Source organism: Pipistrellus kuhlii, unplaced genomic scaffold (assembly GCF_014108245.1).
Source record: "Pipistrellus kuhlii isolate mPipKuh1 unplaced genomic scaffold, mPipKuh1.p scaffold_m20_p_42, whole genome shotgun sequence".
NCBI lineage: Eukaryota > Metazoa > Chordata > Mammalia > Chiroptera > Vespertilionidae > Pipistrellus > Pipistrellus kuhlii.
In genome coordinates, this window is record NW_023425543.1 from 3,783,079 (window position 1) to 3,810,790 (window position 27,712).

Consider the following 27,712-nt stretch of genomic DNA (forward strand, 5'->3'; position numbering starts at 1 on the left):
TCAAGGAGGATGGGTTCCGGTGAAGGATTCTCACACTCAGTGGAGCAGCAGCCTCATTGGGTGGGGCTGGGCCCGCCCCCGACTCTGATTGGCTGGGGCTGGGGGCTGAGAATTGGCTTTTCTATCAAGCTGTCCCGGCACGCTGGTGCTTCTGGTCCAGGGACCACACTTTGAGAACCATGGGTTTAAATATACATTTTTATTGATTTTGTACAGAGAGGAAGGGAGAGGGATAGAGAGCTAGAAACATCGACGAGAGAGAACCATCCATCAGCTGCCTCTTGCACACCCCCGCACTGGGGATGTGCCCACAACCAAGGTACATGCCCTTGACGGGAACCGAACCCGGGACCCTTCAGTCCGTAAGCCGACGCTCTATCCACTGAGCCAAACCGGTTTCAGCGAGAACCATGGGTTTCGATACGATGAGATGATGACGTGCAAGTACGTGAGGGTGACCTTGATTGCCCTCCGTGAGAGCCAGGCCCCCACACCCAGTGGGTTGTATGGATGACACCCCCTAAAATCTCACAAAGTAGCCAAAACCGGTTTGGCTCAGTGGATAGAGCATCGCCCTGCGGACTGAAAGGTCCCAGGTTCGATTCCGGTCAAGGGCATGTGCCTTGGTTGTGGGCACATCCCCGGTAGGGGGTGTGCAAGAGGCAGCTGATCGATGATTCTCTCTCATCGATGTTTCTAACTCTCTATCCCGCTCTCCTCCTCTCTGTAAAAAATCATATAATCAATAAAATATATTAGAAAACAAAATGGGCAGAGTTACTAAGTCCCCACCTTGTCTTTCTTTCCCTCGTCCTCCAGGGGTCCCTCCTACATGGCCTTCCGGGAGCACAGCCCCAGAGGAGAGCACAGAAGGCCCTTCAGCCACAGAAGTGCCCTTGGCCTCGGAGGAGCCATCCCCCTCAGAAATGCCATCCCCCTCCCAGGAGCCATCCCCCGCGGAGACACCATCCCCCTCGGAGGAGCCGTTCCCCTCCCAGGAGCCGCTGTTCACACCTTCACCCCCGGTGCCCAGCGGCATGGAGGTTCCGGGCTCCGGGGAGCCATCTGGGGCCCCGGAAGCCAGTGGCGACTTCTCAGCCAGTGGAGAAGCCTCTGGACACCCGGGCGCCACGGGGCAGCCCCCGGAAGACCTCGACTCCCGTGGAGTCACCTTGCCTGCGGGCTCGGGCCTGCCAGTGGGGAGTGGGCTGGCCTCGGGGGATGAAGATGGAGTCACGTGGTCCAACACGTCTCAAGTGGGCCGGCTGCCTCCTGGGGGTGAGGGTCTGGAAGGCTCTGCCTCCGGAGGAGAGGACCTGGGTGGACTTCCTTCTGGAGATGATACTCTTCCAGAAACTACTGCCTCTGGAGTAGACCTGGGTGGACTTCCTTCTGGAGGTGAGACTCTTCCAGAAACTACTGCCTCTGGAGTAGACCTGGGTGGACTTCCTTCCGGAGGTGAGACTCTTCCAGAAACTACTGCCTCTGGAGTAGACCTGGGTGGACTTCCTTCTGGAGGTGAGACTCATCCAGAAACTACTGCTTCTGGAGTAGAGGATCTTGGTGGACTTCCTTCTGGAGGTGAGACTCTTCCAGAAAGTTCTACCTCTGGAGTAGACCTGGGTGGACTTCCTTCTGGAGGTGAGACTCTTCCGGAAAGTTCTACCTCTGGAGTAGACCTGGGTGGACTTCCTTCTGGAGGTGAGACTTTTCCAGAAACTACTGCTTCTGGAGTAGAGGATCTTGGTGGACTTCCTTCTGGAGGTGAGACTCTTCCAGAAAGTTCTACCTCTGGAGTAGACCTGGGTGGACTTCCTTCTGGAGGTGAGACTTTTCCAGAAACTACTGCTTCTGGAGTAGAGGATCTTGGTGGACTTCCTTCTGGAGGTGAGACTCTTCCAGAAAGTTCTACCTCTGGAGTAGACCTGGGTGGACTTCCTTCTGGAGGTGAGACTTTTCCAGAAACTACTGCTTCTGGAGTAGAGGATCTTGGTGGACTTCCTTCTGGAGGTGAGACTTTTCCAGAAACTACTGCTTCTGGAGTAGACCTGAGTGGACTTCCTTCTGGAGGTGAGACTCTTCCGGAAAGTTCTACCTCTGGAGGAGAGGACCTCAGTGGACTTCCTAGTGGAGGTGAGGGTCATCTGGAGACGTCTACCTCTGGTGTAGACCTGGGTGGACTTCCTTCTGGAGGTGAGACTTTTCCAGAAAGTTCTACCTCTGGAGTCGACCTGAGTGGACTTCCTTCTGGAGGTGAAACTCTTCCAGAAAGTTCTACCTCTGGAGTCGACCTGAGTGGACTTCCTTCTGGAGGTGAGACTCTTCTAGAAGGTTCTGCCTCTGGAGGAGAGGACCTCAGTGGATTTCCTAGTGGAGGTGAGACTCATCTGGAATCGTCTACCTCTGGAGTAGACCTGGGCGGACTTCCGTCCGGAAGAGACGGCCTGGGGCCCTCTGCTTCCGGAGCAGGGGAGGACCTCGGTGGCCTTCCTTCTGGAGGAGAGGGCCTGGAGGCCTCTGCCTCTGGCCCCGAGGACCTCAGCGGGAGCGACGGCTGGACGGGGTCCGCTTCCGGAGACGTGGACCTGGGCGGCAGACCTGGAACCCTCGGGAGCGGGCAGGCCCCGGACGCCAGCGGCCGTCCCTCGGGATTCGGCGGGGAGTATTCCGGCGTGGACCTCGGAAGCGGCCCCTCCTCCGGCGCCCCGGACGCCAGCGGGCTCCCGACCGTCTCCCTGGTGGACACCACGCTGGTGGAGGTGGTCACAGCCCCCACCGCGGGGGGGCAGGAAGGCCGGGGCACCATCGGCGTGAGCGGCGCCGGCGAGGTATCCGGGCTGCCCTCCGGCGAGCTGGACATCAGCGGGGATGCCAGCGGGCAGCCCTCGGGATCTCCCGACATCAGCGGGGAAACCTCCGGATCCTTTGGGGCCAGTGGCCAGCCCTCCGGATTCCCCGACGTCAGCGGGGCGACATCTGGGCTCTTTGAGCTCAGCGGGCAGCCCTCGGGCCCTCCGGAGGAAGCATCCGGAATGGCCGAGCTCAGCGGGCAGCCCTCGGGGCAGCCGGGCGCCAGCGGAGACGCTTCCGGGGACCTCGGCAGCGGCCGCCCCTTTGGCATCGTCGACCTGAGCGGGGAGCCGTCCGGGGTCCCCGAGCTCAGCGGGCAGCCGTCAGCGGCGGCGGGGTGGCCATGGTTCAGCGGGACCCCCTCGGGGATCCCCGACCCGGGTTCCAGTGCGGCGAGCGGCAGCGGCGACGCCTCTGGGGTCACGTTCGTGGACGGCCCTCTGGTGGAGGTGACCCCGACCCCGTTTGGGGGAGCAGAAGAAGGTTTGGGGTCCGTGGAGCTCAGCGGCCTCCCTTGGGGGGAGACGGACCTCTCGGGCACGGCGGACGCCAGCGGGCAGCCGTCCGGGGCCCCGGACGCCAGCGGGTGGACGCCGGTGCCTCCGGACCTCAGCGGCCTGCCCAGCGGGGAAGCCTCGGGAGCCGAGGCGGGGAGCGGCGGCCTGCCCTCAGGAGCCTACGGCGGTGGCAGCAGCAGCGGCTTCCCCACCGTCTCGCTCGTGGACAGGACCCTGGTGGAATCCGTCACCCGGCCTCCGACGGCCCAGGAGGCGGGAGAGGGGCCTTCGGGCATCCTGGAACTCAGCGGCGCCCATTCCGGAGACCACTCGGGACTGCCCGGGCTCGGCGGGCTGCCGTCCGGGCTGGGCGAGCCCTCGAGCACCCCCTATTCCAGCGGGGACTTCTCGGGCGCCCCGGAAATCAGCGGGGAGTCTTCGGCCACCGCGGCCGTCCCCGGCGGGGAGGCCTCGGGGCTGCCCGACGTCACTTTGATCACGTCTGATTTCGTCGAGGCGGTCACCGCGCCGACGGTCTCCCAGGAACTGGGCCAGGGACCCCCTCTGACACACGCCCCCCAGATTTTCGAGGCCAGCGGAGACGCCTCCACCTCGGGGGACCTCAGCGGAGCCACGCCTGGCTTCCCCGGGTCGGGGGCCGAAGCGTCGTCGTCGTCGTCGTCGGTCCCAGAATCCGGCAGCGAGACGCCTGCTTATACGGAGGCCGGGATGGGGGCGTCTGCGGCTCCGGGGACCCCCGACGTGGGGGAAACCACCCCCGCCGTCCACGAAGCGGACCTGGAGGGAGTCTCAGGCCTCGGGGTGAGCAGCAGCCCCTTCCCCTCCCAGGAAGGGCCCACGGAGGGCTCCGCCCCGTCGGGGATGAGCGGAGAGCCGACCGCGGCCTACGAGGCGGCCACAGAGACCTCGGGCTGGCCTCCCGCCGCTCCCCTGGCTTCCGGGGACGGGACGGAAATCAGCGGAGACCTTGCGTCCGGGCAGGCCTCGGGGCTGGGCGTTGTCATTGGGACCAGCGCCCCGGAGTTCGAATGGACCCAGCAGACCCAGCGCCCTGCAGAGGCGCACCTCGAAACGGAGTCCTCGAGCCCCTGGCACTCGGGAGAAGAGGCCCAAACAGCCCAGACAGCCGTCTTCCCGACGGACGCTTTTTCCATCCCAGCCTCGGCAGAAGGGACGGAAGGATCGGAGGCAACCACCACAGGTATGGCCGGCCGGCATCTTTTATCCCTTCGGAGGGCAGCAGAGTAGGAGGCGGTGTAGATTCGAGGTTCTGAGCACGGCTCCCCCGGGGATGCGCTGTGCAGCCTCAAGCAAGTTTCTTAACCTCTCTGATCCTCACCGGTGACATGGGAATAGCACCAGGGGAGATTAAAGAGCACGTAACTATATATATATATATATAAAACAAGCGCTGAGCATCAGAGTGGGCACCCAGGACACACTCATGGAGATTTAGTGATTGTGCCCTAGCCCAGTGGTCGGCAAACGCATTAGTCCACAGCGCCAAATATCAACAGCACGACGATTGACATTTCTTTGGAGAGCCGAAAACCGATTTCTGCACATGGGCCACGAAGTTTCAATCACACACTGTATGTGCGCGCCCGTGGTGTTTTGTGGAAGAGCTACACGCAAGGGGCCAAAGAGCCGCAGGTGGCTCGAGAGCCATGGTTTGCCAACTCCTGCCCTAGCCTATTTGGCTCAGTGGATAGAGCATCGGCCTGCGGGCTGAAGGGTCCCGGGCTCCATTCTAGTCAAGGGCATGGGCCTTGGTTGCGGGCTTGATCTCTCGCCCTGGTTGGAGCATGTGCAGAAGCAACCAATGGGTGTGTGTCTCTCTCACATTGGTGTTTCTCTCTCTGTGTCTCTCTCTTCCACTCTCTCTAAAAATCCATGGTGAAATATCCTCAGGTGAGGACGAACAACAGCGAAAGATTAGAGATTTTTTTTAATATATTTTATTGATTTTTTTACAGAGAGGAAGGGAGAGGGATAGAGAGTTAGAAACATCGATGAGAGAGAAACATCGACCAGCTGCCTCTTGCACACCCCCTACCGGGGATGTGCCCGCAACCAATGTACATGCCCTTGACCGGAATCGAACCTGGGACCTTTCAGTCCCTAGACCGACACTCTACCACTGAGCCAAACCGGTTTCACCAAGATTAGTGATTGTTATCATTAAGTTACATCTTGAGAACGTTTATGAGTGAACCTGATGACCTATCGTGGGCGCAGAGAGAAGGAATGATGTCTGGATCGAGCGTGTCTATACAGCTCAGACTACCTGCGGCTAGAAGTCACGTCTTCACCTGGGGCATCTGTTCTGCATGGCAGTTTAGGACAGTGGTCGGCAAACTGCAGCTCCTGGGCCCCTTGAGTGTGGCTCTTCCACAAAATACCACGGCCTGGGCGAGTCTATGTTGAAGAAGTGGCGTTAGAAGACGTTTCAGTTTTAAAAATGTGGCTCTTGAAAGAAATTTCAATCGTTGTGTTTGAGTTGTTTTTAGCTGGCTGTTGATAGCTGGCTCTGTGGACGAATGAGTTTGCCCACCACTGGTTAGGAGAGAAAAGTCAAGCTAAGGAATTAAACGGAGAAGCGGTTCGTGTAACCAATGGTGATTTGAGGAACGGAATGCGAAATATGCTTGGATTGTTTTTTTCCTTTTTAAGTATATTTTTATTGATGTCAGAGAGGAAGGAGAGGGAGAGAGAGAGAGAAACATCAATGATAGAGAATCATTGATTGGCTGCCTCATGCATGCCTCACACTGGGGATGGAGCCTGCAACCTGGGCATGTGCCCTTGACAAGAATCGAACCCAGGACCCTTCAGTCCTCAGTCCAATGCTCTATCCGCTGAGCCACACCAGCTACGACATGGGCTTGAATTTTGAAGGTAAAATTTGAGACTTCCAAGAAATGCTGAATGAGGGTGTGTATTGGGGATAGCCAGTCATGCCCCATGGCCCCTGTGGGGACACTCGGAAGGGCTGTTGCCTGACTGGCAATCAGGGCCCTTTGGGGCCAATAAGGTCCAGCCGGCCGGGGCAGGGAGGGGGCCACGGGAGGTTGACCAGCTGCATGAGGTTGGCTATGGGAGCACACTAACCACCAGGGGGAAGCTCCTGCTTTGAGCTCCTGGTGGTCAGCAGATATCATAGCAACCGGTCATCTGGTTGACTGGTTGTAATGGTTGCTTAGTCTTTTATATATATAGATATATATATTTTTTTTAATTGATTCCAGAGAGGAAGAGAGAGGGGGGAAAAAAGAATAAAGAAGAGAGAGAGAGAAACATCAGTGATGAGAGAGAATCATGGATCAGCTGCCTCCTGCACGCCCCCTCCTAGGGATGGATGGAGCACACAACTTGGGCCTGTGCTCTGAACAGGAATCAAACCGTGACCTCCTGGTTCATAGGTCAGTGCTCAGCCCCAGAGCCACACTAGTGGGCTCAAATCATGCCTTTTAAAAAGCCTTTCTCCCCAGACACCTTTTTAGTAGCGTGGTCACCTCGTCTGTTCCCTTACCCCTGGCGCACTGATGTTGGGGGAATAATGTGTGTGAGACGTAGCACCTGGCTCAGGGAAGATTCCTGAGAGATCTTGGGCCCCTCTCTCTCCTCTCTTCCTTCATGTAATCTGCACGTTGCCCTTGACGGGAATCGAACCCAGGTCCTTCCTGTCCCCTCTCCCCCGGCCCCACCGCCCCCACCTTGTCTGGGGTCCCCCCACTCTGTGCTCACTCACAGCGGGGCTGGCCCCACTTCCTCTCATGGTTCCAGAAGATGAGCAATGTCTAAGGTGACCAGATAGTCCAGGAGTTGGCGGGACAGTCCTGATTGATTACTAACATTTTTTTTTTTAAGTCCCGGTTTTTGGAAATATTGGAAACATTGGAAAGATTCTTTCCAAAAATCGGGACTTTTTTAAAAGAAATTGTTAGAAATCAGGACTGTCCCGCCAACACCTGGACGATCTGGTCACCTTAGTAATGCCCTAGCTGCCCTTCACGGAAAGAGATGGCCATACCAGGCCAGGGTAGCCATAAAGACACCCCACCGGGGCCATCAGCCCTCTTCCTACAGCCGGAGATGCTGATCACAGCCTCCCCGAACCCCCTTCCCCACCCCTGAGACACCCACAGGCTGTCTGTGCTCCAGGACGGTCGCCCTTCCTTCCCGCCTGATGTGTGAACCCAGGGCCCTGCAGAACAGAAGGCAAAACAAAACTGCTCCCTGAAACCTCAGGCCACATGGGATTGGGGGAGTGGGGGGGGCTGATAGAAGCCGCTGGAACACCTGGAAGCCACCTGGCCGGGCCTCCCCGGGGGCCTCTGCCTCTCCCGCCCTCTCCTCCGTGGTCTGGGCACCGGCCCCGGGGCTGACATCTGCCTCTTGTGCCCACAGGCCAGCCCCTGCCTAAGGTGACCAGACGCCCCGCTTTTGGCGGTACAGCCCCGATTTTTAACAATGTGTCCCGCGTTGAAAATCGGGATTGTCCCGCCAAAAGCGGGACCTCTGGTCACCTTACCCCTGCCCCCCCCCCCCACCTCGCCCCGCTCTGTACAACTGCTTTAGCGCCTCCATTTGCTTATTGCCCCCCTCACCCAGTGCTCCCCACCTCCCGCAATGACTCCGCTAGTGGACAGAGAAGAGCAGCCGTCCCCAGCTTCCGCCGGCCCACCAGCCTGACCTATTGCTGCTCCTGCTGCTGCTGGGAACCCAAGTGCATGCTGGGATTGCAGCCATGCATTTGGGTTTTGCTTGGGACAGTTCCGGACCCGGAACTGTCGGTGCCCCTAGTCGCCTAGTCCGCGGTGTGTGCACTCCGCCCGCCCCCGAGAGGAAGTGAAGAAGTTCCGGCAAGAGAGAGGCGCCTGCAGACCCAACCCTCCTCCAGGCGCCACCCACGAGACAACAGCGGGGAGAAGGGTCCGGAAGGAAATGCGTCTGCCTTCTAGTCGGAGGACTGGCTCTCGGGAGAGGCAAGAACTAATGCCTGCTCACCTGGAGGCCCGCCCTTAGACATGTGGGATCCTGATGATTGTATGCGCAGAGATTCACAGACCAAGGCTGAGCCACGTAGCGGAATCCCCCGTGAGCCCGAGGGACCCATTGCATTGATCTCCTGGGAAGAGGAGGTCCCCGGTTCCATGCAATTTGTTCCCAGGAAAGACCCAGCGGGAGCCCCTGGAGTGCCAACACCAAGGTCCCCGGCTTTTCAGAAAGAGCCAGAAAGACGAGATTTAGGAGAAGATGCGGGGCCTGCCTTGGCCAGTGGAGAAAAACTCGAGGCAGAAGCCAACGGCGTACGGATTCAAGTCCTGCAAAGAAGTTGGACCGGAAGAACAGAGGGGAAGAGAGGGCCTGGGAAGGAGCGGCTGATGGGGACCTGCCTGTGTCCCACGTGGCCACCTACTCAGTGCCTCGCCCGCCGGCTTCAAACATGGGTCCCCCACCAGCCAGGAGGGAGCCCCTCTGAAGTTGTGAGTCACTGGAGCCCTTAAACACAAACAAGATTGCCTGGGGCAGTGGTCGGCAAACTCATGGGTCCACAGAGCTAAATACCAACAGGACAACGATTGACATGTCTTTGGAGAGCCACGTTTTTTAAACTTCAACTCCTTCTAACGCCACTTCTTCACCATACACAGGCCCAGGCCGTGGTATTTTGTGGAAGAGCCACACGCAAGGGGCCAAAGAGCCGCATGTGGCTCGTGAGCCATGGTTTGCCAACCACGGACCTGGGGGGAGGTTGAGCTGGGTTTCTGGCTCTCTTCCCCCACCCCCCAAGCTTCATTTTCAGAAGATGCTCCAATATCTTACTTACGAAAGACAAGAGCGTTGTCTGCAGCCCACCGATGTCCGTGGCCCCCATGCACACATCCCATCCTGCCACGTTCTCGTGGGTTCTCAAGCTGCAGACCTCTCATTCACTCCAGCATCGCACGACCCTCCCTCCTTCCCTCCCCTGATCCACAACGACAGAGGAAGCAAAGGAAAAGGAAGACTTAGCCACGCTTCAAGAACTAGACTTCCGTGTCCTTGCTCAACGCCAGATCAGACCCCTGGCTCCTTTTTTTTTTTATTATTGATTTCAGAGAAGGGAGAAGGAGTGAGAGAGAAACATCAATGGTGAGAGCGAATCGTGGACCGGCTGCCTCCTGCACACCGCCTACTGTGGATCGAGCCTGCAAGCCAGGCCTGTGCCCTGACTGGGAATCGAACCGTGACCTCCTGGTTCCTAGGCCGACGTTCAACCGCTGAGCCACGCCGGCCGGGCCCCACGGCTTCTTGAAAGAGTCTCAAGAGAAGGCATCCGGGAGGTACTCGGCACTCGGTCACCCCAAGCGGCATTTGGCTTTGGAAGCGCCGACTCTGTCAAATGCTTGGAAATCAGCTCCACGCTCAGCTTGTCAATCAAGAATCACGTGCATCCAGGGGACTCCTTGCTGGACCTTTGTCTCAGATTCCAGATGGCAGTGGCGGCGACAGCAGCAGCAGCAGCAGCAGCAGCAAACGGTTCTCAGGAAACCCAGCCACCCCTCCCAGGGCTCAGGAGAGCCGCAGGGCCAGCCACCGGGAGAGAGGCGCGGCCGGCGTGGCCGGCGGGCGTCCTAACGGTGGCCCTTGGTTTCTTGCAGACATTGATGAGTGCCTCTCAAGCCCTTGTGTGAATGGAGCCACCTGCCTGGACGCCATCGACTCTTTCACATGCTTATGCCTTCCCAGCTACCGAGGGGACCTGTGTGAGATCGGTACGGCCGGCCGTCTCGGCTTCAGCTAATGTCGCTAACTGCTGCACCTCCCGTCCTCCTCCTCCTCCTCCTCCCTCACCCTCCCCTGCTAACCCACAGGCTCCGGACCCTGGCCGGGGGCCCCCGCCCCCCCGCGGTCCATCCAGAGAGCTGGTGCGGGAGCCACAGCGAGAAGTCCACCCCGACTCACCCCCACTCTTTCTGTTCCTGTCCCACCTCCGGGGCAGCGGCTGATTATGCAGGAAAGATATGCGAGCCAGGCCAGCCTGCGCTTTGTTTTGTTTTTTATATATTTTATTGATTTTTTTACGGAGAGGCAGGTAGAGAGGAAGAGAGAATTAGAAACATCGATGAGAGAGAGACATCGATCAGCTGCCTCCTGCACACCCCCCACTGCGGATGTGCCTGCAACCAAGGTCCATGCCCTTGACCGGAATTGAACCCAGGACCTTTCAGTCTGCAGGCCGATGCTCTATCCACTGAGCCAAACTGGTTTCGGCGAGCCTGTACTTTGGAATGTGGGGCTCTAGGTGGCCTTTATTTTAATATATTTTTATTGATTTCAGAGAGGAAGAGAGAGGGAGAGAGAGAAACATCAACGGTGAGAGAGACTCATGGATCAGCTGCCTCCTGCACGCCCCACGTTGGGGATCGAGCCCACAATCTGGGCCTGTGCCCTGGCTGGGAATCGAACCGTGACCTCCTGGTTCCTAGGTCCACGCTCAAACACTGAGCCACGCTGGCTGGGCTCCGGGAGACCTTTAAAACACTAACTTTAACTTATCCCTCGCTGATCTGGCTCAGTGGATAGAGCATCAGCCTGCATCCGGACTGAAGGGTCCCGGGTTCCATCCCAGTCAAGGGCACAGGCCCGGGTTGCAGGCTCCATCCCCAGTAGGGGGCGTGCAGGAGGCAGCCGGTCCATGATCCTCTCTCACCATGGATGTTTCTCTCCCTCTCCCTTCCTCTCTGAAAGCAACAAAAACATGTTTTAAATAAATGCTAAGTCAATAACACGCTAACCTCTCACGGAAGATGCCACGGTCAAGGCCGCTGCACGCCTCAGGCTAAGCGGACAGAGCCCGCTCCGCCCGCTGCCCTTGACGGAAGCCGTGGGCGGGAGTAACGGATTCTCGCTCAGATTGACAGCCAGGGGTCTTCCTCGCGTGGGCATGCGCCTGAGCCTGTGTCTGCTGCCTTGTGGCCCGTGGGACCTCGGGGGGGCCTCGCAGGCCAAGCTGCCTTCCCCTTTGCCTGCCTGAGAGCTCCCGCGTCACCCACGTGCCCCGGTGATGCCTGAGCTGTGGTCACCCTCTCCTCTTCACCATGGTAACCGATGCCATGACGATGCCACTCGGGCCCACACTTCCTCCTTCCCTCCCCTGCACCAGGCAGAGGGCTGGCTAGGGAGAACAGAGCCTCGGTGCGAGGGGCGAGGGCTGAGGTTCATCTCTTTGGGCCTTGCCTGACCCTCTGCTTCTGTGGCCAGGCTGAGTGCCAGGCCCAGCTCTCCCCGACCCTCACCAGGGCCCCCCATCCTGGCTCTCAGGGCCATCCCGGCTCAGCTTGGGGGAGATGAGAATGATGGTTGCTAGCAGCAATGGCCCACTGAGAACTGGAATTGTTCATGGGCTTAAAACCATTTTTTTTTTCATGTATGTTTATGGATTTCAGAGAGGGAGGGAGAGGGAGAGAGAAGCATCCATGATGAGAGGGAATCACGGATCGGCTGCCTCCTGCACTCCCTCTCCTGGGGATCGAGCCTGCAACTCAGGCACGTGCCCTTGACCGGGAATGGAACCCCGACCTCCTGGTTCATTAGGTTGACGCTAACCACTGAGCAACACCGGCTGTGCAAAAGTCACGTTTAATGCACGCTCAGGCTGGACTTGCCAGAAACCTGCAGAGAGCAGCGGGAGCTCCTGGGCAGTCTGCCTTGGGCGCTGAGCAGTGTGGGAGGCAGTAGGATCCCATGTTTCCTCGGAGGCATCGCCAAGTTCGGGGAGCGTAACAGGTCTGCCAGGAAAGGCCGGAGTCTCCTCCCTGCAGCCTCCCATCCTCCCCTTTCCCCCCCAAGTGCCCAAGACATCGGTGCTTGAGGTCCCGGCTGGGGATGGGGGAAGGGAGGTATAAGGGTTTTCTCCACAGGATGCCCACCTATTTGTCAGCGGAGAGAAGGATCTGGAAGGTCCCTACGGACCACAGCTCTCGGGGGCCAGGCTGGGAGAGGGGGGTGTCTTGTGGGCGTGGAGGCGGGGCCCTCACAGGCCATTGGATGGAGCCAGAGCCGCCCGGCGGGGCCCTGGGTGCAGGCACCCAGCTAAGCGGGACCGTGTTCCCTGTCCTGTTCCATCCTGAGCCCACACCACCCCCAGGCCCTCATGCTTTTCCCACCCCCAGACCCCCTGGAATGCTGGGACTGCTTCCTTATCTGCCCCTCTTCTCTCCTCTCCCCCCACTCCCCACCCCCGGCCTCCATCCTGCATGTATGGCCCTGCCTCTCCTGGGCAGCTGCTTGCACCAGCCGGGCCATCAGACACTGACGTGGCCCTCCTGGGGTGACGTGAATGCTACACCAGCTCTGAGGCCCCCCAGCCTTCTTTCCAGACCTTGGGGGGGGGCATTGGCTGAGGGGAACAGACCGGATTCCTCTGACCACCCCCACCCCTTGCTGCTCTGCCTCTTCTCAGCCTGCTGGCTTCCCCCTGTCTCCTCCGCTCTTCCCACCGGCCACGCCTGCACCCCGCCCTCCTGAGTCCCCTTCCCCTAGGAACTGGTCCTCTCTCCCCGGGGGGCTGCCCAGGGCCCTGGGACTCCTTTACCTGGGGGACCACGGGCGAAAGAGAAGGTGGGGTCTGAGGATTCCCTCCGCCCAGCGCTGTGCCCGCAAATGTGCAAATGGGTTTTTTGGTGTTTTTTTGTTTTTTTTATTGGTTTTTTACAGAGAGGAAGGGAGAGGGATAGAGAGTTAGAAACATCGATGAGAGAGAATCATCCATCAGCTGCCTCCTGCACACCCCCTCCTGGGGATGTGCCTGCCACCCAGGTACGTGCCCTTGACCGGAATTGAACCCGGGACCTTTCAGTCCGCAGACCAACCGGCTCTACCGCTGAGCCAAACCGGTTTCGGCTATTTTTGTTTTTTTTTGTTTGGTTTTTTTTATTATTGGTTTTTACAGAGAGGAAAAGAGAGGGACAGAGAGTCAGAAACATTGATGAGAGACAAACATGGATCAGCTGCCTCCTGCACACCCCCTACTGGGGATGTGCCCGCAACCCAAGTACATGCCCTTGACCGGAATCAAACCTGGGACCCTTAAGTCTGCAGGCCGATGCTCTATCCACTGAGCCACACCGGTTTCGGCCTGTGCCCGCAAATGTTTAACAACGGGCTCTCACAGGCAGCGTCCGCCAGTGTCCGAGGGAGAACACTCCCACCCAGGCCCGTTGCAGGCGGCCGCTGGGGTGTGGCCAGAGGCAGAGTTGGGGAGACACGGGCAGCATGGCTCTCCCACGCCAGAGGGCCAGGGTCAGCGTCCCCCCCATCCTCCCCCTCTCCCTGCCTGTCCATCCCCCAGGCTGCCCCCGGAGCTCAGGAGCTCAGAGCCCGTGACCCATAGAGCTTTGTGGGGGGAGGGACCCTCTTCCCCGCCTCTCACCTGCCCCCCAGAGAGAACATCAAAAGCCAGGACCCTTCCCTGACCAGTTAGCTCAGTGGATAGAGCATCGGCCTGCAGACTTAAGGGTCGCGGGTTCGATTCCGGTCAAGGGCATGTACCTTGGTTGCAGGCACATCCCCAGTAGGGGTTGTGTAGGAGGCAGCTGATCGATATTTCTCTCTCATGGATGCTTCTAACGTTCTATCACTCTCTCTTCCTCTCTGTAAAAAATCAATAAAATATATTTTTTTAAAAACAAAACAAAAAAAAAACAGGACCCTCCCTGGGACCCTCCTTGGCCCTTTAAGAGGGAGACACCTGCGGAAACCGGTTTGGCTCAGTGGTAGGGTGTCGGTCTGCGGACTGAGAGGTCCCAGGTTTGATTCCGGTCAGGGGCATGTACCTTGGTTGCGGGCACATCCCCAGTGGGGGTGTGCAAGAGGCAGCTAGTTGATTTTCTCTCCTCGACGTTTCTAGCTCTCTATCTCTCTCCCTTCCTCTCTGTAAGAAATCAATAATATATACACTTTTTTTTTTTTTAAGTCGGAGACACCTGTGCACTGAGCTAGAGCCAGCTCAGACGGACGGACGGACGGATGGACGGACTCGCAGCTCTGCGTCCTCTTTGGACCCAGAGCAGAGTGACTTCTCCTCTGTCCCCACCCCATGGTCCCTCCCTTCATGGCCCCAGCTCTGCCTCCGGCTGCTGCCGCCTTCACACACCCCTCCCCTCAACCCCCTCTCTCCCTAGAGACCCTCAGAGCCTCCAGAGCAGGCAGACACAGGAGAGAAGCTGGGAGGTGGGGGTGGGGGGGAGAGGGAGAAGGAAGGGGCATGAGAAAGGGGGGGTGGCCAGGCCTTCCTGGCTTCCACCCTGAATCCCCATCCTCCTGGGCCTCTCGCCGCCTCTGAAGGGGTGACCTCCAAGGCAGGCAGGGCGAGCACAGGCGTCAGGGCCAGGAGGCTGGTGGCCTCGGCCCCTCCCGTCAAGCCCCCCGCCCCCTCCTGTGTTGCAGACCAGACGCTGTGCGAGGACGGCTGGACCAAGTTCCAGGGCCACTGCTACCGCCACTTCCCGGAGCGCGAGAGCTGGGTGGACGCCGAGAGCCGCTGCCGGGAGCACCAGGCCCACCTGAGCAGCATCGTCACCCCCGAGGAGCAGGAGTTTGTCAACAGTGAGTGCGCCGGGGTCTCCCGCCCCGGAGGGAAGGGGCCGGGAGCCGGCAGACTGGGACCCAGCAAGGCTGCAAGGGTGAGGGGTGGGGGGCGGAGAGTCTTTGGGGCCACTGGCTCCTGCTGCACCCAGGACAGCCCAGCATCTTGTCAGAGTCAGCCCCCTGCCCTGGGCGGTGTGGCTCAGTGGGTAGAGCATCGGCCTGCGGACTGAAGGGTCCCAGGTTCGATTCCGGTCAAAGGCACATGCTCGGGTTTCAGGCTCAGTCCCCAGTGGGGGGCGTGCAAGAGGAAGCCGATCCATGATTCTCTCTCATCATTGATGTGTCTGTCACTCTTTTTCTCCCTCTCCCTTGCTCTTCGAAATTATGATAATAAAAATGTACTTTAAGCCGAAACTGGTTTGGCTCAGTGGTAGAGCGTCCATCTGTGGACTGAAAGGTCCCGGATTTGATTCCAGTCAAGGGCATGTACCTTGCTTGCGGGTATATCCCCAGTAGGGGGTGTGCAGGAGGCAGTTGATCGATGATTCTCTCTCATCGATGTTTCTAACTCTTTTCCTCTCTCTTCCTCTCTGTAAAAAATCAATAAAATATTTTTTTTTATTTTTTTTTTAATGTACTTTAACCCCTAACCGGTTTGGCTCAGTGGCTAGAGCGTCGGCCTGCGGACTGAAAGGTCCCAGGTTCGATTCCGGTCAAGGGCATGTACCTTGGTTGCTGGCACATCCCCAGTGGGGGTTGTACAGGAGGCAGCTGATGGATGTCTCTCTCTCATCGATGTTTCTAACTCTTTTCCTCTCTCTTCCTCTCTGTAAAAACTCAATAAAATATATTTATTTGTTTAATGTCCTTTAAGAAGGAAAATCAGCCCAGAGTAACCCCGTGGCTGTCACCAGCCTGTGCCAGCTGGGGGCGGCGGCCGCAGCCACTCCCAGCATGCATGTGCCCTTGTCCGGACCTCAGGCGCAGATGCCGTGTATCCTGGGAGCGCACCCACGTCCCCCTCTTCCCTCCCCCCGCCCCCAGTCCCTCTGCCTCTGTGAGCTCCAGTGTGCCTCCACCCCAATGCCCATGTCCCCTCCGCAGACAACGCTCAGAACTACCAGTGGATCGGCCTCAACGACCGGAGCATTGAAGGGGACTTCCGCTGGTCAGACGGACACTCCCTGGTGCGTTCTGCCGGGGCCCGGCAGCGCGGGCGGCTCCGAGGGGGAGGGATAGAGCCCCCAGAGAGAGACGCAGTCCAGCCACACCCAGAGCAGACGCTGCTCCAGGCACTCGGGGCAGGGGTGGCGGGGGAGGGGGAGATTGTGTGTGGGGGGGGGGGGGTCTTGTTCATCTCTGCCTTCCAACATCAGCCCAGGGCAGGACACGCTGAGCGAGTGACCCCATGAGGGAAGGAGGAGGGCAGTGAATGAGTGAATGAGTGAGTGAATGAATGAAGGTAAACCACCCTGCAAGATGTATGGAAGCTTTAGAGGTCCACAAAGGACTCATGTGGACTCAGACAGACAGACAGACAGCACCATAGTCGCCACATGAACAGCACACATAGTAAACGCCCTGCCTCTGGGAGCTCAAGTGGCTCAGACGTCCCAGAAGGCTTCCCGGCCCGGCCGGCGTGGCCCAGTGGTTGAGCATCCACCTAGGAACCAGGAGGTCAGGGTTCGATTCCCGGTCAGGGCACAGGCCCAGGTTGCGGGCTCCATCCCCAGTGTGGGGCGTGCAGGAGGCAGCCGATCCATGATTCTCATCACTGATGTCTCTGTCTCTCCCTCTCCCTTCCTCTCTGAAATCAATAAAAATATATATATCTATATATATATGTGTATATGTATATGTAAATGTATATATACATATATAGATTTTTTTTAAAAGCCCTAGCCAGTTTGGCTCAGTGGATGGAGCATCAGCCTACAGACCAAAAGGTCCTGGGTTCGATTCCAGTCAAGGGCATGTACCTCGGTTGCAGGCTCCTCCTAGGTGTGCGGGCCCTGATCCAGGCACATGCAGGAGGCAACCAGTCGATGTGTCTCTCTCACATCGATGTTTCTTTCTGTGTGTCTCCCCCTCCCTAAAAATCAGTGGGAAAATATCCTCGGGTGAGGATTAACGAGAAAGAGAGAGAGAGAGAGGGAGAGGGAGAGGGAGAGGAAGAGAGAGAGATGCGGCTGGGTGTGACAGAAGAGAAAGTGGGGGTCAGCATGTGGACTCAAGATGGCCGCCACAAAATGGCCAGCAAGGGTGGGCAGTTGGCAGGGACCAGGCCTGCAAGGGAAGGTAGTTGGGGGCAATCAAGCCTGCAGGGGAGGGTAGTTAGGAATGACCAGGCTGGCAGAGCAGAGAAGTTGGGGATGACCAGGCCTGCAGGGAAGGACAGTTAGGGGGGACCCAGTACTGTAGGGGAGAGCAGGTCGGGGGGAACAGGCCTGCAGGGGAAGGTAGTCAAGGGTGACCAGGCCTCCAGGGGAGGACAGTTAGGGACAAACAGGTTGGCAGGGGAGCAGTTAGGCACCAATCAGGCTAGCAGGGGAGTGTTTAGGGAGTGATCAGGCTGGCAGGCAGAAGTGGTTATGGGAAATCAGGAAGGAAAAAAAAAAAAAGAAAGTGGGGGTCAGGCCAGGTGGCTTCTGTGCCTGCCTCACCCCTGCCCCACTCCCCCTCACAGCAATTTGAGAACTGGCGCCCCAACCAGCCGGACAACTTCTTCGCCTCCGGGGAGGACTGCGTGGTGATGATCTGGCACGAGAAGGGCGAGTGGAACGACGTGCCCTGCAACTATCACCTGCCCTTCACGTGCAAGAAGGGCACAGGTAAGCAGGACTTCCGGGCCCGGCCCCGGACGGTATGGCTCAGTGGGTAGAGCGTCGGCCTGTAGACGGGAGGGTCCCGGCTTCGATTCCGGTCAAGGGCGCGAACCCTGGTAGCGCCATTCCCCCCTGGCCTCGTTGAGGCGAGTCTAGGAGGCAACCAATCTCTGTGTCTCCCTCACGTCCATGTTTCTTTCTGTAAGTCTCTCCCCCTCCCTTCCACTCTCTCTAAAAAAATCAATGGAAAGCCAAAACCGGGCTGGCTCAGTGGATGGAGCGTCGTCGGCCTGCGGCCTGGGGGCGGGGGTCCCAGGTTCGATTCCGGTCAAGGGCATGGACCTTGGCTGCGGGCACATCCCCAGTGGGGGGTGTGCAGGAGGCAGCTGGTCGATGTTTTCTCTCTCATCGATGTTTCTGACTCTCTATCCCTCTCCCTTCCTCTCTGTAAAAAATCAATGAAATATATTTAAAGCCGAAACCAGTGTGGCTCAGTGGATAGAGCGTCGGCTTGTGGACTGAAGGGTCCCAGGTTCAATTCCGGTCAAGGGCATGGACCTTGGCTGCGGGCACATCCCCAGTGGGGGGTGTGCAGGAGGCAGCTGGTCGATGTTTTCTCTCTCATCGATGTTTCTGACTCTCTATCCCTCTCTCTTCCTCTCTGTAAAAAATCAATGAAATATATTTAAAGCCGAAACCAGTGTGGCTCAGTGGATAGAGCGCCGGCCTGCAGATTGAAGGGTCCCAGGTTCGATTCCGGTCAAGGGCATGGACCTTGGCTGCGGGCACATCCCCAGTGGGGGGTGTGCAGGAGGCAGCTGGTCGATGTTTTCTCTCTCATCGATGTTTCTGACTCTCTCTCCCTCTCCCTTCCTCTCTGTAAAAAAATCAATAAAATATATTTAAAAAGAACGCCCACGGAGCTGGCTGGCATGGATTCAGATCGCCAGCCCCCCACGTGTCAGGGTCACGTTGGAATTAGCCCTCCTTGTTAGCCTCCTCCTGACGGGTGTCTGCCCCCCAGTGGCCTGCGGAGAGCCCCCCGCGGTGGAGCACGCCAGGACCTTCGGCGGGAAGAGGGAGCGCTACGAGATCAACGCGCTGGTGCGGTACCAGTGCGCCGAGGGCTTCGTCCAGCGCCACCTGCCCACCATCCGGTGCCTGCCCAGCGGGCGCTGGGAGGAGCCCCGCGTCACCTGCACAGACCGTGAGCACCGCCCCTCCCGCCCTGGCCCGGCGCCCCGCGTCCCCCTTCCCGCCCCGCGTCCCAACCTGCTGGCCCTGTCCCGGGGGCCCCACACCCTCACGGGCAGCACCGTCTGTGGGCATGGTCACCTGTCCCCTGCCCTGCCCCCTGGCCTGGCCCCAGGGACAGAGGAGAAAGCAGGCAGCCTGCTCCCCCTCTCAAACCCAGCCCAAGCCCCTTAGCCCAAGTTAATTCAAGAAAACTCAGACGGGCCCCAGCTGGTGTGGCTCAGTGGGTAGAGCGTCGGCCTACAGACTGAAGGGTCCCGGGTTCGATTCCTGGTCAAGGGCATATGCCTTGGTTGCGGGCACATCCCCATTGGGAGGGGGTGCAGGAGGCAGCTGATCTATGTTTCTCTGTCATCGATGTTTTCTAACTCTCTATCCTTCTCCCTTCCTCTCTGTGAAAATCAATATTAAAAAAAAAGAAAGAAAGAAAACTCAGACAGGCCCCAGCTGGTTTAGGTGGGTAGAGTGTTGGCCTGCAGACTGAAGGGTCCCGGGTTCGATTCCTGGAATCAGGGCACATGCCCGGGTTGTGGGCTCAATCCCCAATGCAGGAGGCAGCCGATCCATGATTCTCATCATTGATGTTGCTCTCTCTCTCTCCCCCCTGTCCTCCTGTCTGAAATCAATAAAAATATGTTTAAAGAAAAAGAAAACCCAGTGCCCTGACTGGTTTGGCTCAGTGGATAGAGCATCAGCCTGTGGATTGAAGGGTCCCGGGTTCGATTCCGGTCAAGGGCATGTACATTGGTTGCGGGCACATCCCCAGTAGGAGGTGTGCAGGAGGCAGCTGATCGATGTTTCTCTCTCATCCATGTTTCTAACTCTCTATTCCTCTCCCTTCCTCTCTGTAAAAAATCAATAAAATATATTTATTTAGAAAGGAGGAGAAAATAAATGAAAAACTATTTTTTTAAAAATCAATAAAAAATATTTTTAAAAAGAAAAAGAAAACTCAGAAGGTAATAGAAAAAAAAAACCCTCCCTAGCCTCGGCTTCTGCAGGGAGCAGGCGGGCGGGCGGGCAGGACAGGGAGGGGCCGGGCTGGGCCCCTTTTTTCCGGTGGGGGGTGGATATGGGGAGTGGCGTTCACCAAGACTGTCCCCTCTCCCCCCCCAGCCGCCACCTACAAGCGCCGACTACAGAAGCGGAGCCCCCGGGCTGCCCGGAGGAACCCCAGCACAGCCCACTGAGAGGACCCCGGCCGCCCCCCGGATGCTGAGCCCAGACAGAGTCCGTCCCCTCGGACGGCGTCCTCCTCCCGTCGCTTTCCGCCGTCTAAGGAACCCCGAGAAAGAAGGAACACGTGAAATCCCAGTGTGTATGCCCCCGCCCCGCCCCACCCGCCCGGAACGGCCAAACACACGCATCGGACGCCCCCTCCACCCCCCCCAACCCCCCCAAACACATGCCAAAGCGAAGCAGACGTATGTAACCGGTGGACCGAGTGTAGACGTTTCTGGACCCTCCCGACATGCCCTTTCAGGGACCAGAGCAGGGACAGGGAGCAGAGGGGGGGGATTAATTTAAATAATAAAGAAGATTATTTTCTGTTTGCTGACTTTATACAAGAGCAGTGCAATTGATCGCTGGTTCTTCCCGACCTCCAGGGAGAGCTAGGGAGGAGGGAGGAGGGGCGGGAGGAGCTGGGAGGGGCAGAGGCCCGGGGCAGGAAGAGCGAGGAGCCACAGCTGAATGTACAGACTCTTCCGTCCGTCCGTCCGTCCTCCCGCCCGCCCGGCGTCCCCTCACCCGGCCTGCCACCCTAGCAGGTGCCATCTCTCTCGGCAGGACTGGGTGGGAGCACCTCCTCCTTCCCGGTGGGAGCGCCCCCGCCCCTCCCCCTCCCGCCCCCGCCCCTCCCCCTCCCGCCCCCGCCCCTCCCCCCTCCCCACCGGGACCGTGCAGGCACCAGGGTTCCGCGCACCTATTTATATTTTTGGAAATTGAAGATTATGATAATTATAATAATAAAGACGTTGGAAGAGATCTATTTCTTTCCCCCCCCTTTTTTTTTCTTTTTAATTTAAAGAGGTAACGGTGATCTAGGGTCTACTAAAGGATGGGTGGTAGGGGAGGGACAGGTTTTGGTCAAATGACCCCAAATGGGGAATCCTATCTGTTCAGAGAGCCTGGGACAGTCTGTGCTTTGATTTTGCAAGAGCACAGGTGGGATGGATGGAGAGAGAAGCCGGGAGAGAGCGTGTGTGTGTGTGTGTGTGTGTGTGTGTGAGAGAGAGAGAGAGAGAGAGAGAGAGAGAGAGAGAGAGGGAGACAGGGAAAGGGTCACATTCCCATAGTTGGTCCTTTAAAGAAAAATTATTTTTTATTTATTTTTATTTTGTATTAAATTCATAGAGGAATCTCTCCCTTTCTCTCTGAAAGCAATAACAGTACTTTTTTTTTTTTTTAATTTAAGTTGAGGCCTAACCGGTTTGGCTCAGTGGATAGAGCATAGGCCTGCAGACTGAAGGGTCGCAGGTTCGATTCTGGTCCAGGGCATGTACATTGGTTGCGGGCACATCCCCAGTAGGAGGTGTGCAGGAGGCGGCTGATCGACGTTTCTCTCTCATCGATGTTTCTAACTCTCTATCCCTCTCCCTTCCTCTTTGTAAAAAAATCAATAAAAATATATTTTTTAAAAAAATTTAGGTTGAGAAGTATAAAAAGAATAGGGAACAAGATCCACTTAGTAAACACGGCCGTGAGGGGGGTGGCATGGGCAGGCAGGTGCCGGCTCTAGCGAGGAGGGCGGTAACAGTAGACTCCGTAGTTGCGGCTTTGCGGGTCTGGGAAGCCGAAGCTTCGGACCCCGGGCTCCGGGGGCCCGCAGGCGGGGCGTGGGCGAGCCACGGGGTAGCGGGCGCTGCCGTCGGCCAGCCAGCCGGCGTCGCAGCGGTCCAGGCCGCGGAACTTCCAGGCGGCGAAGAGCTGGCCCACCTTGGCGATCTGGGCACCGTCTTCCCGGCAGGCGGCCTTGGCCTCGGAGAGGGTCAGCTTTTCGGGGTGCTCCAGGTAGTACACCCGCCCTGTGGGAACGTGGGGTGAGGGCTGGGCGGCGGAGGGGACGGCCAGACCTGCAGCACCACCTGCCGCACAGACATCACTACCCAGACCCCAAAGATCTGTCTCTCTGTGCCTCAGTTTCCTCATCTGTAAAACAAGGGTATTATGCCGAGACCGGTTTGGCTCAGTGGGTAGAGCGTCGAGCTGCAGACAAAAGGGTCCCAGGTTCGATTCCAGTCAAGGGCATGGACCTTGGTTGCGGGCACATCCCCAGTAGGGGGTGTGCAGGAGGCGGCTGGTCGATGTTTCTCTCTATCCCTCTCCCTTCCTCTCTGTAAAAAAATCAATAAAATTTATATTTTTTAAAAAAGAATGTTTACTTTGCTTGTGGTTCCCCGGGCTGGCAGTTTGGCCTGCAGAACCACAATAGTGAACACAGGGAGAGGTGCCCCAGGGCAGGCAGAGGGCTCCCCCCACCCACAGCCCCCCCACTCACCCCTGAGGGCAGGGGCGAAGCAGAACACGTCGTAGCGGTGCAGACGGCGGTGGCGGGGCCCGTAGCTGCGGACGCCGGGCGCCAGGCTCAGGCCCCCGCAGGGCCCCCGGGCCCGCCTGACGGGGTACCGCACCGAGCCGTCCTGCAGCCAGCCCGCGCTGCACCAGTGCAGGCCCTCCTCCCAGGCCCAGAACAGCTGCTCGAAGGAGGCCACGGCCGCCTCCTGGGCCTCGCAGGCCTGCTGGGCCTCCTGGAAGTTGAGCTGGTAGCGCCCCTGAGGGGGCTGGTAAGGGAACACCACACCTGGGGAGGGAGGGAGGGAGGGAGGGAGGGAGGGAGGGAGAGGAGGGAAGAGGGCTTGGAGGGAGGGGACCCCGGTCCCCTGCCCCCACATCTCCATGGGGACATGCTCCACCCCCCACCCAGGACACACACACAGTCCCTCGGAGGAGCCCAGCAAAGCTGTCCCCTTAGCTGAAACCGGTGTGGCTCAGTGGATAGAGCCTCGGCCTGCGGACTGAAGGGTCCCGGGTTCAATTCCAGGCAAGGACACATGCCCGGGTTGTGGGCTCCATCCCTAGTAGGGGGCATGCAGGAGGCAGCCGATCAGTGCCTCTCTCTCGTCATCGCTGTTTCTCTCTTCTCCTCTATATCAATAAAAACATATTTTTAAAAAAAATGTTTATCTGGCCTAACTAGTTTGGCTCAGTGGATAGAGCGTCGGCCTGCGGACTGAAAGGTCCCGGGTTCGATTCCGGTCAAGGGCATGTGCCTTGGTTACGGGCTCATCCCCAGTAGGGGGTGTGCAAGAGGCAGCTGATCGATGTTTCTCTCTCATCGATGTTTCTAACTCTCTATCCCTCAACCTTCCTCTCTGTAAAAAATCAAATATATATATATATATATATATATATATATATATATATATATATATTAATCATGATCCTTTTTTTATTATTATTGATTTTTTACAGAGAGGAAGGGAGAGGGATAGAGAGCCAGAAATATCCATCAGCTGCCTCCTGCACACCCCCTACTGGGGATGTGCCCGCAACCAAGGCACATGCCCTTGACCGGAATCGAACCCGGGACCTTTCAGTCCGCAGCCCCACATTCTATCCACTGAGCCACACCGGTTTCGGCAATAAAATATATATATTTTTTAATGTTTATCTGCATAAAGCCCCAAGGTCCCACTGCTTTCTCACCCACGCCCCCTCGGACCCCGCACCACGCAGCCCCCGCGGGCCTCACCCCGCAGCTCCAGCTGCACCACGCCGCTCCCGTCTTCCAGCCCATCGATGACCTCGCAGCGGTAGCGCCCCGAGTCCTCCAGCCGAAAGTCCCAGATCTCCAGGGACACGTCCCCCTCCTCCGCCCCCCGCAGGCGCACGCGGCCCTGGTAGTCCCCGAAGGCGCGGTGCCTGGGCCCGACGGCCACCAGCACGTCCCGCTCCGGGGCCCCGTCCTCCTCCGCCGGCAGCTTCCACCACTTGACGCGCACGGGCCCATGGGAGCTCGGGGCAGGCTCGTAGCGGTACCGGCAGGGCAGGGTCACGTGGGCCCCCCGGTGGGCAAACAGGGTGTCCTCGGGCGTCTCCACCACCAGCTTCCTGCCGTGGAAGATGCCTGGGGGGTTGCGGGGGCGGGGGCGACCCGCTGCAGATCATCTGTTACCCCAGCAAGGGTTACCCCATCCTCGTCCTAGCTCCCTCCCCTCCCTCCATATGACACATGGCAAGAATAGCCACAGTGCTCGTTGAAACCGGTTTGGCTCAGTGGCTAGAGCATCAGTTTGCAGACTGAAAGGTCCCAGGTTCGATTCCAGTCAAGGGCGTGTGCCTTGGTTGCGGGCACATCCCCAGGTGGGGGTATGCAGGAGTCAGCTGGTCGATGTTTCTCTCTCATCCATGTTTCTTTTCTTTTCTTTTTTTAAAATATATATATTTTTAATGTTTTATTGATTTTTCTACAGAAAGGAAGAGAGAGGGACAGAAAGTTGGAAACATCGATGAGAGAGAAACATCCATCAGCTGCCTCCTGCACACCCCCCACTGGGAATGTGCCCGCAACCAAGGCACACGCCCTTGTCAGGAATCGAACCTGGGACCCTTGGGTCCGCAGGCCGACGCTCTATCCACTGAGCCAAACCGGTTTCGGCTCTCATCCATGTTTCTAACTCTCTCTCCCTCTCCCTTCCTCTCTGTAAAAATCAATAAAATATATTTTTTTTTTAAAAAGAAAAAAGGAATAGCCACAGTGCTGCACCCCTCCCCGTACCCATTATGGCTCTGCAGGCATGTGAGTGATTGATTTAGGCCGCACTGCCAACCCGTGGAATCACCAGCACAGTAAACATCGCAAGGCCCCAAGTGGGTGGTGACTCAGAAGTTTCCTTAAACCTCATTCAAGCAGTGCTTGGGCAGCAAAATAAATTCCAGAGAAAAAGGGTGTGGAGGCTAAAAGAACGGGTCCCCAAAATATCCACGTCCTAACGCCTGAGTGTGGACTTATATGGCAACACGAACTCCGCAGATGTGACTGAATGAAGGACATTGAGAAAGAGGGTGTGTGTAGACTGGAGTTTCCACAGAAATCCTCACGGCAATTGTAAGTACTGTATCTTTTTTTTTTTTAATGTATTTTTATTGATTTCAGAGAGGAAGGGAGAGGGAAGCAGAGAGAGAGGGAGAGAAACATCAATGATGCGAGAGAATCATCCATTGGCTGTGCCTCCTGCACGCCCCACCCTGGGGATGGAGCCCACAACCCGGCCATGTGCCCTGACCGGGAATCGAACCGTGACCTCCTGGTTCATAGGTTGAGTCCCAACCGCTGAGCCACGCAGTTGGAAGGGGAGGTCCCCTTTTGAAGCTGGATCCTGACAAATTGGCAGGACTTTGGGGAAGTACAAAAAGCCGAAGTGACCGTCCTTCAGTGCATCTGAGGGGCTCCAAGCACAGAGTCGTGCTGAACAGCCTTTTCTGCCAGTCTTAGAAACGCAGCTGGTGCCAAACCACCGTGGCTCTGGTTGAGCGAAGACTTATGAATCAGGAGGTCACGGGTTCGATTCCCAGACTGGGTTGCAGGCTTGGTCCCCAGCAGGGGGCGTGCAGGAGGCAGCCGATCCATGATTCTCTCTGATCATGGGTGTCTCGCCCTCTCCCTTCCTCTCTGAGATCAATAAAGAAATTTTTTTTTAAAGAAAGAAAGAAAAGAAGGAAGGCTGAAGCCGTTTTGGCTCAGTGAATATAGAGTATCGGCCTGTAGACTGAAGGGTCCCAGGTTCGATTCTGATCAAAGGCATGTACCTTGGTTGCAGGCACATCCCCAGTGGGAGGTGTGCAGGAGGCAGCTGATCAATGATTCTCTCCCATCGATGTTTCTAACTCTCTCTCCCTTCTTCTCTGTACAAAATCAATAAAATACATTTTTTATTTTTTATTTTTTTAAATATATTTTATTGATTTTGAACAGAGAGGAAGGGAGAGGAATAGCAAGTTAGAAACATCGATGAGAGAGTCATCGATCAGCTGCCTCTTGCACACCCCCTACTGGGGATGTGCCTGCAACCAAGGTCCATGCCCTTGACCGGAATCGAACCCGGGACCCTTCAGCCCGCAAGCTGACACTCTATCGTCTATCCACTGAGCCAAACCGGTTTCGGCAAAAATATATTTTTTTAAAAAGAAAGAAAGGACAGTGGTCTGTTGCAAGGGCCCAGGCTGGGAAAAGGCTGCTGGCTGCACGCCGGGTCCTCCCTCCCAGCCTGAAACCTCCATTTCATAGCAAAGTTGGGGAGGGGGAGGAGGGTCTTGCTCGTCCTTAGGGGCTAAAGGCTCGGCCAGGATGCCACCCACCTCCGCCGAGGCCCGGGTCCCAGCCGTGGGCGCTGTTGGAGTAGTAGAAGCCGTTGTAGAAGGGCAGGCCGGGGACGCAGGGCAGCGGCAGCAGCAGGGCCAGGAGGAGCAGGCGGCCCATGGCGGCAGCGCCGGCGTGTCCTGAGCAGGGCCGCGGCCAGGCAAACGGGAAAGAAGAGAAAAGCGAGCCAATGAAAGGGGCCCCTCTCCCGAGGGCCGGGACCCCCGGGTTCCAGCACCCACTCATTCTCCGCCGCCTAGGTCCTTAAGAAGCACTGTCCAGCCGAAACCGGTTTGGCTCAGTGGATAGAGCGTTGGCCTGTGGACTGAAGGGTCCCAGGTTCGATTCCGGACAAGGACATGTACCTTGGTTGCGGGCACATCCCCAGTGGGAGGTATGCAAGCGGCAGGTGACTGGTGATTCTCTCTCATTGATGTTTCTAACTCTCTATCCCTCTTTGTAAAATATATTTTAAAAAAGAAGCATGGTCGGCGCACCAGGCACTGCTCTCAGGGCCTGGGGCTTATCAGTTGTGGGATTCTGGGCAGGTTTCCTGGTTTGTGAAACGGAAATGGCAAAACTCACCTGGGGCCCTAGCGGGTTTGGCTCGGGGCATAGAGCAATCGGCCTGCAGACCAGAGGGTCCGGGGTTCAATTCCAGTCATGGGCACATTCCTGGGCTGCAGGTCTTGGTCCAGGTACCTGCAGGAGGCAATCAATCAATGTGTTTCTCTCACATCGATGTTTCTCTCTGTCTCTTCTCCCTCTCTCTTCCACTCTTTCGAAAAATCAATGGGACAATACCCCCAGGTGAGGATTAAGAACAAATGAAGATTAAGGCCGAAACCGGTTTGGCTCAGTGGATAGAGCGTCGGCCTGCAGACTGAAAGGTCCCAGGTTCGATTCCAGTCAAGGGCATGTACCTTGGTTGCGGGCACATCCCCAGTGGGGGGTGTGCAGGAGGCAGCTGATGGATGATTCTCTCTCATCGATGTTTCTAACTATCTCTCTCTCTTCCTCTCTGTAAAAAGATCAATAAAATATTTTTTAATTAAAAAAATAAGAAAAATAAGATGAAGGCAGAGCGTTAGAATACTGCCTGGGAGAGAGGACGCGCCCCAAAATATTCATTATTATTACTACTGTGGACGGCTCTTTCTCCTCTCTCCTTGCCTGGGAGGGAAGCAACCACCACCGTCTTCTCTTTTCAGCTGGAGAAACTCAGGCCCAGGCTTTATCTTTGCAGAGCAGGTAGAGCTCAGAGAAAAACGCAGGTCTCCGGATGGCCCGGCCTTGGCTTTTCCCCCCAGTCACCGCTTGCCTGGGGG

The 27,712-nt window shown here is 57.4% G+C and overlaps 2 protein-coding genes and 1 long non-coding RNA gene across 4 annotated transcripts in view; 1 reads left to right on the top strand and 2 right to left on the bottom strand.

The window, feature by feature from the left end:
- Positions 1 to 20,696, top strand: part of ACAN (aggrecan) — a 52,827-nt gene extending 32,131 nt beyond the window's left edge. Inside the window, exons 12-18 of one of the 2 annotated variants that reach the window (XM_045572022.1) lie at positions 820 to 4,569; positions 10,016 to 10,129; positions 14,805 to 14,963; positions 16,050 to 16,132; positions 17,632 to 17,776; positions 18,795 to 18,977; positions 20,141 to 20,696. In XM_045572022.1, coding sequence (XP_045427978.1) covers positions 820 to 4,569; positions 10,016 to 10,129; positions 14,805 to 14,963; positions 16,050 to 16,132; positions 17,632 to 17,776; positions 18,795 to 18,977; positions 20,141 to 20,214 — 4,508 coding nt within the window. In that variant the 3' untranslated portion in view covers positions 20,215 to 20,696. The remainder of the gene's footprint in view (positions 1 to 819; positions 4,570 to 10,015; positions 10,130 to 14,804; positions 14,964 to 16,049; positions 16,133 to 17,631; positions 17,777 to 18,794; positions 18,978 to 20,140) is intronic. The other variant, XM_045572023.1, reaches the window with a different exon arrangement.
- LOC123651273 lies at positions 813 to 21,425 on the bottom strand. The gene is made up of 3 exons (XR_006739868.1): positions 20,917 to 21,425; positions 20,727 to 20,886; positions 813 to 828 (listed from the first exon to the last, which is right to left on the bottom strand). It is a non-coding gene; the product is annotated as an uncharacterized LOC123651273 (long non-coding RNA).
- A 147-nt stretch (positions 21,426 to 21,572) lies between these two features.
- HAPLN3 (hyaluronan and proteoglycan link protein 3) lies at positions 21,573 to 27,011 on the bottom strand. The gene is made up of 5 exons (XM_036411834.2): positions 26,970 to 27,011; positions 26,384 to 26,524; positions 23,778 to 24,152; positions 22,524 to 22,826; positions 21,573 to 22,050 (listed from the first exon to the last, which is right to left on the bottom strand). Exons 1-5 carry the CDS (start codon positions 26,998 to 27,000, stop codon positions 21,761 to 21,763), a joined length of 1,140 nt encoding a protein of 379 aa, XP_036267727.2. The 5' UTR covers positions 27,001 to 27,011; the 3' UTR covers positions 21,573 to 21,760.
- Between the last annotated feature and the right edge of the window lie 701 nt (positions 27,012 to 27,712).